The sequence below is a fragment of the Cyprinus carpio genome, chromosome A15, assembly GCF_018340385.1.
Source record: "Cyprinus carpio isolate SPL01 chromosome A15, ASM1834038v1, whole genome shotgun sequence".
Lineage (NCBI taxonomy): Eukaryota > Metazoa > Chordata > Actinopteri > Cypriniformes > Cyprinidae > Cyprinus > Cyprinus carpio.
Genome location: NC_056586.1, coordinates 23,561,232 through 23,571,850, shown reverse-complemented (window position 1 = coordinate 23,571,850; position 10,619 = coordinate 23,561,232). Strand labels below are relative to the sequence as shown.

Sequence of the window (10,619 nt, the reverse complement as noted above, 5' to 3'; positions counted from 1 at the left end):
TTTAGCTATTTGCACTAGAAAACAAGAAAAAAATACTTTTTTTAATAAAAAATTTGAGAAATTCTTTGAAAATTTCAATTGCACATACAACAATTTAAAAAAAAAAACATTACACATTTTTTTGCAATATTGATTTTAAATGTTATTTGAATATATCATTATATGAAATATATAAAAAATATATAATCTGAGCATTACCAGCATTAATCCCATTGGAATGAAGGTGTTGAATTAAATTCCTTCGACTTTATAACTCTTGATTAATCAAAGTCCACATTTATGAAACCTAAATATTAATTCAGAACAAAGAAGATCACTTTGAAATTGTTTTAAACAAAATAAATTGATTTTTACTTGCTTAAACATTTAGTTTCAGATTTAAAAAGTGATCAGTTTTTCATGCTGCGACAATTCAAGAAAATCATTCCTGCAGTGTGTATTTATTGCAATGCAATGTCATCATATTCTCCTGCATCGAGAGTCAGACTCCGTGAACTTCACTGGCAGGACAGTATCATTTACAGTATTGAAATATGCAATACAGAAAATAAAGTGAGATGTGATAAGGAAAGAAATATCAGAAATGGAAGAAAATACAAGGGACAAAACAAAAAAAAAGAGATTAACGACTGGAGTGTTGAGGTCAGAGGTCAGAGGGGATTTGCTGCGACCGACGCTGATGATCAGCCTCTCTGCGGTCAGCGAGCTGCTCACGGATAACGGGTCCATGTCTGCCGGCAGCACAGACTTATGGGTAAAGCGGCCCGCAACACTCCCATCAGCTGCCATCTAAAGCAGAGACCGAAACAACCGACAACGAGTGCGTTTAGACTGAACTCTGTTTTTAAACCTTTCTGAGAGACGTCTCTTCTGCTCAGCACTTACTTGATCAAAAATACAGTAAAAACAGTGAAATATTTTTACAATTCAAAATAGCTGTAAAACCATTTTTACTATTTAAAATAGGTGAATATTTTTGTGGAAACCGTGATGCATTTTATTTTTCAGTATTCAGAGAAGAATAGAAAGTTCAAAAGAACAGCATTTGTTTGAAATAGAAATACTTTGTATCTTTATAAATGTTTTTGATGTCACTTTTGATCAATTTAATGCAGCCTTGATTAATAAAATTAATTTGTTTAAAAAAATTTTTTTAAATGACAGAGAATAAAAACGAAAATTATAATATATGCAAAATAAAATTAAAAATATATATTTTAGCTTGTTGCTTTTCTCATTTTAATTTAGTTTTACTTGATGTACTAAAATAATTAAAACAAACAAAGATGAAAAAAAAAAACTATATAGACTTTTTTTTAAAAAAAAATTAAAAAACGAGTTAAATGACAAAATCACAGCAAATTTACTATACCTAAAATTATATTGAAAACATAAAAATTTATAAAACTACATAGATGTAAAAAAAAAAATACAAAACACAAATTTACTTAAAAATAAAAAATTAAGACAAAATATTAATAAAAACTACAATAGTATCTCATTGACACACACACACATATTTACGATATATATCACATTTATTCTGCACAGTGAACATACTTCATACTGTGTTCCAAAAATAGCAGTCAGTGTGCTGTACTAAATATATCTCATGAGATCACACACACACACCTTCTCTGCGTGAATAACCACACACTGATTATACACCAGCAGCACCACTTCATGAGGCTCGAACCCGCTCACATCTGCAGACAGGAAGTAGCTGTCGCCCGTCGCCCTGACCACGCCCACACCGGACCCCCCGGGAGCTGAAAGAAAATATAATAATAATAATCTATCATCTATAAAACAGTTAGGCGTGGCTCTGGATGCTGATTGGTCAATCCAGTGTTAACACACACAAAATAGTCCGTGTTTGTTAACTCTTTCCCTGCCGTCGACGGAATTTTCCAGCTTTCTGTGTTTTCACTGTTATGCAGCAGGTGGCGCTGTTACGCATCTCCTGAAAGAGCGCTGGATCTCTGCATCAAAACACAGAGAAGAAGCAGAAAAACAGACTGTGTATATGGAAAATAATGCCATCATCAAACTTTAAACAGCATATAAATCTACACCTTTGTTGTAAAATGATGCTTTTTTTAATGAAAAATCATTGAAAAAAAAAAGAATGCAAGAACAAAATGTTGATAAAAAATGCTGGTGGTGACTGGCAACTAAAAAAATATATATATATATATTATAAAGGAATTTTCTGTGTTGTTTTTAAACTGAGTCTCCAGAAACATGACAGAAAAAGCATTACGATTCTCAGAAAATAAATCATGTTTTGATGATGATGATTAAAATGTTTTGTTATAGTAACAGCTTGATATTTAGTAACCCTTTTCTTACAAACATATCCACAAATGAAGACGAGTAAATCTGGGATCATCTTGTGAACTATACATTGTGCACTTAAATCAGCTCTCCTCACTTACCCTGGATGTCGTCGCCGAGGCTCCAGTCCACCTGCTTTTTTTCTTGTTTGTTGTGATGGTGGTCTATGTTGACTTACATAGGAATGTTTCTTTATCACCTTGGTAACCTATAAAACACTTGGTTACTTTTGTAACTTATTAAAGACTCTCAATCACCTTGGAAACCCATAAAAGTGTCTGGATTACCTTGGTAACCTATAAAAGATTCTTGATCGCCTTGGTAACCTATAAAACACCTAATTACCTTGGTAACCCATCAAAGTTTCTAAATCACCATGGAAACCCATAAAAAACTCCTGATCACTTTAGTAACCCACAAAACATATGATTAACCTGATAACAAAAAAAAAATGAAAAATTCTTGATCACCTTGGTAACCTATAAAAGATTTGCCTGCTTAGTTGTGTGCATTCTGTCACTGTTTAAACTGCAATTTATTGACCAAACGTATTATTATAAAAGTTGACAGTGCTGCAGATATAAACTTTATATATTTTTATATTTTATATATTATTCATCAGGTAAGACATTGATTATTTATCACTCAAATCTGTTTATATACCTGTCTGTTGGTCGCGTATATCCGTCATATTTGTAGTTTTTTTAAACACTTTTAATGTGTGCATTTGGTTGTAATTTGGTATTCTTATATGGTTAGATTTGTTGTGTGAAATATTTTCTTTTTGAGTTTGGTAACCTATAAAAGATTTTAAATCACCATGGTAACCTATAAAAGATTCTTGGTCACCATGGTAACCTATAAAAGATTCTTGGCCACCATGGTAACCTATAAAAGATTTTAAATCACCATGGTAACCCATAAAATATTCTTGATCACCTTGGTAACCTATAAAAGATTTTAAATCACCATGGTAACCCATAAAAGATTCTTGATCACCTTGGTAACATTCTTGATCACCTTGGTAACCTAAAAAAAAAAAAAAAGAAAAATTCTTGATCACCTTGGTAACCTATAAAAGATTTTAAATCACCATGGTAACCCATAAAAGATTTTTAAATCACCATGGTAACCTATAAAAGATTCTTGGTCACCATGGTAACCTATAAAGGATTCTTGGTCACCATGGTAACCATAAAAGCTTGATAACCTAAAAAAATTCTTGATCACCTTGGTAACCTATAAAAGATTCTTGATCACCATGGTAACCTATAAAATATTCTTGATCACCTTGGTAACCTATAAAAGATTTTAAATCACCATGGTAACCCATAAAAGATTCTTGATCACCATGGTAACCTATAAAAGATTTTAAATCACCATGGTAACCTATAAAAGATTTTAAATCACCATGGTAACCCATAAAAGATTCTTGATCACCATGGTAACCCATAAAAGATTCTAGATAACCATGGTAACCTATAAAAGATTTTAAATCACCATGGTAACCTATAAAAGATTTTAAATCACCATGGTAACCTATAAAAGATTTTAAATCACCATGGTAACCTATAAAAGATTCTTGATCACCTCAGTGACCTATAAGACACTTTATTACCATGGTAACTTATCAAAGACTCTCATTAACCATGGTGACCTATACCAGATTCTTGGTTACCTTGGCAACCTCCAGCGGACTCAGCCCAGGATGACTCGTCCAGTGTATCACCATGGTAACGGCTGAAGGCGTCAGTGATGGAGCTGATGGATGATTCCTCTCTGAACTGACTGTGCAGTCTGGGCCGGAGCGGAGCGGCGCTGAAGGAGCTGATGGAGCTCGTGCTGTAACGAGACGCCATGAGCTGACGGATGGAGGACAGGAGCGCGCTCTCTGCTGTCATAAAGAGAGCTGCCCCAGTGCATTGTGGGATATCTGGACTCTCTAACCGCTCCATAAAAGGCAGAGCCCCTGGAATCCACTTCTGGAGTAACGGTCAGAGAGATAAGACACGGAAAACTTCTCCAAACGAGTGGGAGACCCCGGCAGAAGTAGTGTTATCAGAGCCTCCCACAGAATCACACTAAGATTAAAAAAAGTTTTTGTTTTATCAAGTCATATATTCATTTATTTATCTTTCTATTGTTATATTTATTTACTTATTTTGCAGGTTTGTTTCTCCATAGTTTCAGTGTTCAGTGGTGAGGACAAGAAACAAGAAAAAAAATGCATGCATAAATAAAAGAAAAATTCAGGTAAAAATAAATACAGAAAATAAAAGGGAAAGAGTAGCACAAAAATCAACTCAGGACTAAATAAATTAAAATATTTACATTTTATTTTATTTTTTCAGGTTTGGTCCATATTTTCACTGCTCAGCGGTGATGATTTGTAACGTTACATTCAAGCAGTAAGATATCCAGACAGAAACTTAATAAATAACACTAATCGCTTTTATTTAGAAACCAAACAAGATGCAGAAACAAACACTCTGATATTAAAATGACCAGCAGTCAAATACTCTTCAAAATGAAAGGAGTCAAAAGTGAAAGGTTCAGAGTCAGTCTGTAACATGTGCGGTTCGTTCACTATCAAGGGACTGAAGAGAGACTAATTAAACACTGAATGAGAGACTTCAGTCCACAGAGAGAGTCACTTCCAGAACACAAACCTCCAGAGAGCCCTGAGCGGATCTAATTAAGAGACAAACGCATGTTTAACACACTCACACACAATCAATGTCGGCTCTGGCCCCGGGAAACTGTCCGCAGAAGGGGGCCTTCACTCGGTCACCGTCCAGCGACGTGATTGGACGGTTAAACGTGCATCACAACGGGCAGCATCCGGCCAATCAGAGCGCGGAGTGACAGATAACTCAAGACGCTTTTTATAGCGTTTAACCTTAAAAAGAGCTAATTACACACACACACAGAGAGCGAGAGAGAGAGAGAGAGAGAGAGAGAGAGAGAGAGAGAGAGCGAGAGCGAAGAGAGAGAGAACGCGAGAGAGAGAGAGAGAGAGGAGAAGAGGTAGAGAGAGAGGAGAGAGGAGAGAGAGAAGAGAGAGAGGATAAAAGGACACAACACAAGGAGAGGAAAGAGTGAGACTGAAAGTGAAATGCAAATGAGTAGTGCCTTATGCAACTTTCTTATTATAAAAATGTAATTATTTTGCCTATTTTCTAACTACTAAATACTTTTAAGGACAAATTATTTATTTATTTGTTCATTTAAAATGTTGCAGGTTTGTGTCTTCATGGTTTCAATGGTGATTATTTGTAACTTTTCTTTTTCAAGCTTTATAAATAACATTAATTGATTTTATTGAGAACCCAAACAAGAAAGAAATGCAAATAAATAAACAAACAAACGAAAGAATAAAAATGAAAGTTAAAAATAAATACAGAAAATAATTTAAAAAAAAAGTGAAAACAAGGGGGAAAAAAGAGAGTAATACAAAAAAAAAATAATAACTCAAGAATAAATATAAATAAATTTAAATGATTAGAAATTAGATATATATCATTGAAATTTTTATATATTTCTGTATTGTCGAAATATTTAGTTTCAAACTTCATAAAAAAATAATAACTCACGGGGCAAGATATATAATATAATAATAATAATAATAATAATAATAATGTTATATATATATATGCATAATAACAATAATAGTAAAATATATATATATATTATATATATATATATATATATTATCTTTATAATTTATTATTATTATATTATTATTATTATTATTATTATGCATATATATAACATTATTATATATCTTGCCCCGAATGAATAAATAAAATAAATATATATATTATATAATCTATATATATTATATATATATATATATATATATATATATATATATATATTACTATATAACACACACGACAGTATATTATTCTTTAACTTAATTTTTATTCTTTTTTATTTGTTTTTTTATTAGTTTATTTACTATGCATACATAGTAATTAATTAATTAATTAATTTTTTGTTACATTGTTGTGAAGTATGTTCCATGACTTTTCTTCAAATGTGATCTGTTTTCTTGCACTGAAATATGTGGAGGGCAAAATATATTTTAAGTGCTTTTTTAAAAAAATACATTTTTCAAAAAAAAAAAATGATAAATGATAATAATAAATATATATATTTTGCCAAAATTTGAAAATAATTCTTTCTGAAGTATAGGAATAGAGGACGAAATGGGAAAACAGGACGACACTTGTTGTGTTTGAAATGGAGTCCAAGAGATGAATCATAATCAGACTGTAAGCGGCTGTTGGCAAAAGCAGCATCAGAGCGTTACATAAACGACTCTGTAGAGACACTTTTGATCATCAACCAGAAACAAAACTGCAGAAAACACACACCAGCTGAACTCACTACATTCACACAACCGTGTGGACCACAGAATGCGGTTGCTAAGGTGTTTTCAGTGCGTTGCTATGGTGCGACTCTCACCACAGAGATTACTATAGCAACTGCGTGGCAACATGAGAAACATTTCAAACACTTACATGCTTTCTTAACAAGCAAAAAATATATTTTAATTTTTTATTTTTTATTTCAAAAAGGCCAATAAATATATTTCCTATGTGTTTCAAAATAGATATTATTATTATTATTATTATTATTATTATTATTATTATTGATACCAATTTGTTTTGTATATTTTTTGGGGGAAAAATGAATGAATAAATAATAATAATAATAATAATAATAATAATAATTCCATCCACATTTGCTTTTAGACCAAATGGAGGCTAATGTTGTAAGACTGGAAATGTTTTGAATTGCCTCTGAAATATATTTTGGTATATAAAGTTCAAAAATGTATTTAATTGAGCTTCACTGTTTACAACATATACTTAGCACATATTTAAAATATTGTTTAGAAGTGATGTATGGGAAATGCGATGAAAACTAATAAATCCAACAATCAGTTTAATGAAAATCAAGACAAATATCATTCTTAAAATCAAACGTACGACATCTTCAGCTGGTAATAATCTTGTCTGCAAATGAGCAGCTGTGTCTCTCTGTACGACTGCTGTTGCTATGGAAACACTGGATGAGACAGGAAGTGGCTGGGCTGTAGGGGGGAAGTGATGTAGCATGCTTAAGATGGTGCAGTCTAGCATTTGGACATTATTTACAGCTAATGCAACAGAATCCATTCAGTGTGAGACAACTGTGGCCAGATCTTTGATTCTCACATGTCTCACATCTTTTCAGAAAAGTGTTTGAGTGTGAATTTTATCATTCAAAAATAAAAAAAGACCCCCCCCCCCCCAAAAAAAATGATAATTCAGTCATCTTCAGCTCGTCCTCATGTTGTTCCAAACCTGTATGAGTTCTCCATAATTTCTCAGTGGATCACCATGGTAACACTGGAACGTCGGAGAACAAAAGCGGCCCTCGTAGAAAAACAGAGAGTGCTTGACATTTACCGAACGCAAAGAACAAAACCAGGACGCAATTACAGCGCACACAAGAGACAGAGAAATAAAAGGGCAATTTGTTTTTGTTTTGACATTAGTATTATTTTTTCCTGATGTAGACAATATCACACAGTGATAATTCAGAGACAGAAAGAGAGAGAGAAGGCGAAAAACAAGCATCTTGTGAACAAACCACACGCGTTACTCACATACTCCAAATTCACCGCAAAACCACCATGTACAAAAATAGAGCAACTCTCCCAAAGTCCTTCTAAAACTGACCCACATTCACGATTCAACAACACTGGAGCAACTCCTAAACATTCATCGTGTTCGTCCGAGGACGATAATGCTTTAAAACATTCCATTTAATAATATAATCAAAATTTATAATAATAATAATAATAATAATAATAATAATAATAATAATAATAGAAAAACAGCATAACTTGATCGTCAGTATTCTTACGCATTCTATGTTTTAAACCGTAACGGTTTAAACGTAAACATTCGGCATTCGCACGTCACTTTGTAAAGTTTTGACGTAATCAGCAAGCCATGCCAACCGGGGACCAGGGGACCAGGCGTCATGTGATCAAGACCCAGAAATGCGAGATGGGGCCTGACGTCACACGAGGAGCAGGGTTACACAACAGCCAAACAAAATCCAGAAAACCGTGCTAAAAAGACTGGAGTCCCCAGATCCAAACACTTAGGACTTTACGTTCAGTTCGGGGACTCGCGCGGACACATGCGTGATAAATGCGGTCGACGTCAGTCTATGCGAAGCTTCCTCCGTTTAGTTCGTCAAGATGCATTTTTTTACGTTAGCCATGAGAACGAAAGTTCAGTGTTTTCGCAAACACAGAATTAAAACGAGAGCAACTGGCGCCCAAAATGCAAATAAGTGAGCGGAGTCCGAAATGCAAATCAGTGGGCGGAGTCCGAATGCAAATTAGCGGACGGAGTCCGAAATAAACATGCACGTATGGCTGAGAGGCGTCACTGTTCTTCTCGCTCTTCTCCCTCGTCGAGCGAAACGACGCCGGATGAAGCCACGTCGGACTCCTTTCTGCGTGTGGAATATTCCGGCGGGAGGCAGACTCCGCCTCCACAGTCCTTACAAGGCATGTCCTCGTCTTCGAATGTCTCGGAAAAAAATTCCAAGCAACAGGGGGAGTGGCCTCTTCGGTGCCCCGCCCTGTGTTGGCGGGCTAACAGTAGCTCCTCCCCTCCCTGAAGAGCGCTGAGGATCTTGGCGGTGAGGTCGGCGGAGGGTGCATCTGTGTGACGCCCAAGATCCCGAAGCAACGGGTGTCTCTCGTCCAAACTGCACGTGCTGGAGCAGAGCGTGTCCAACGGCGACCCCATGGGAGGTGAAAGGTCAGCGCCCACGCCGCTCTCTGCCTCACACAGGCCACGCCCCCGCAGGTGAGCCTGACACACCTGAGTGTGCAAGAGATCCCGCAGGTAATGAGGATACGTGGACAGATCTGAGAGGAGACCACAAGTGCGTTAGAATCACAGCGCTGCAACAAATCAATACTTCAATCAATATCGTTAAGGATGTTTATTAATACTTTTACTGAAAAACAAGATAAATGTACATGGGAAGCAACACAGTAAGACAGATAATCTATTTTTAGTGTTTTTTTTTTCCCCTCACCCAACTGGCGAATGGTTTTTTTCTTGTTTCAACCACACTTAAGTGTATGTAGGCCTTAAAATTAGATAAGTGTAATCTGAGAATATATGAATACAGCAAAAAATAAATACAAACAAAAAGTACATATGAATATAGCAGGATAAAGAGGCTGAAAATAGACTCGGATAGAAATATAAAAAACTGATAAATATAAAAATTAATATACTATAGAAAATTTCAGTGATACTTAGTTTGTTCACAAATCGTTATTCACCTCTTTAGAGATGAAGAAGAATATATTAGAAGCAGAGATGTCCTGAATTGAGAGACCTGATAGAGAGACAGCAGAGTTTAGCCATCAAGAGAAGAGATAGAAGCTAGAGAGAGAGACCGGTGAGAAGCAGAAGAGTGTGGCAGAAAGAGAGTTCAGAAGAGTAGAGCGCGTAGAATTAGAAGACGAAAGGAGGAACTCTAGCTGCACAAGAGAGGAAGAAACTTCGCATTCCCTTCACTCTCTACGGTCTGCCAGCAGCAGAAACAGAGGAAACTTGCAGGAGAAACAGAAAGAAGAAGACGGGATAGACAAATGAGCGGCGGAGAGCAAAACGAGGGAGGAAGAGAGACCAGAGCGAGATGTTTTCTGGAATGAAAGTAGGGCAACTAGGAACAGTAAACGTCTGTGCAGCATTTCTGTGATTACGATTTTTGTTTTTTTTGGTGAGGAGCGAGCAAACGAAAAACAGATACAGGAGGATGGAAGAAATAACAACATATACAGAGAAGCTGCAAACCAATCGATCTGCGGACGCAAAAAATAATGTTTTGAGAAGACACTGTGTATGTTTTTTTTCGGGCTACCTTAAGCTCAACTCAATAATATAAAACTTACATTTGTATGTGAACATTAATGATTTTTTGTCTTGATTTGGTTTGCTATATATTATTTACACTATATATATATATTCACAGATTTTAAACAATTTCAGTTTAAAACAAATAAATGATGAATAAAATTTTGATAAAAAATTATTAAAATAATTAAATAAAAAATTAAAATAAATTATTTTACAATAACTATCGGACTATTATAATATAATCCAAATATTTATATCATATTTCTAGGATTATAATTTAAAAATTTATTATAACAAATTAATAAGTTACAATATTATTGAAATAATTTAGGT

At 34.6% G+C, this 10,619-nt stretch overlaps 1 protein-coding gene and 1 pseudogene across 1 annotated transcript; both read right to left on the bottom strand.

Annotated features, from left to right (window-relative positions):
- Nucleotides 1-424: 424 nt before the first annotated feature.
- LOC109056511 (alpha-crystallin B chain-like) lies at nt 425-2,496 on the bottom strand (the record flags this gene model as incomplete). Its single annotated transcript, XM_019073706.2, has 3 exons — nt 425-789; nt 1,633-1,769; nt 2,439-2,496. Coding segments are annotated over 3 exons (525 nt in total), but the record flags the coding sequence as incomplete, so codon positions are not given.
- A 6,113-nt stretch (nt 2,497-8,609) lies between these two features.
- Nucleotides 8,610-10,619, bottom strand: part of LOC109056510 — a 15,775-nt pseudogene continuing 13,765 nt past the window's right edge.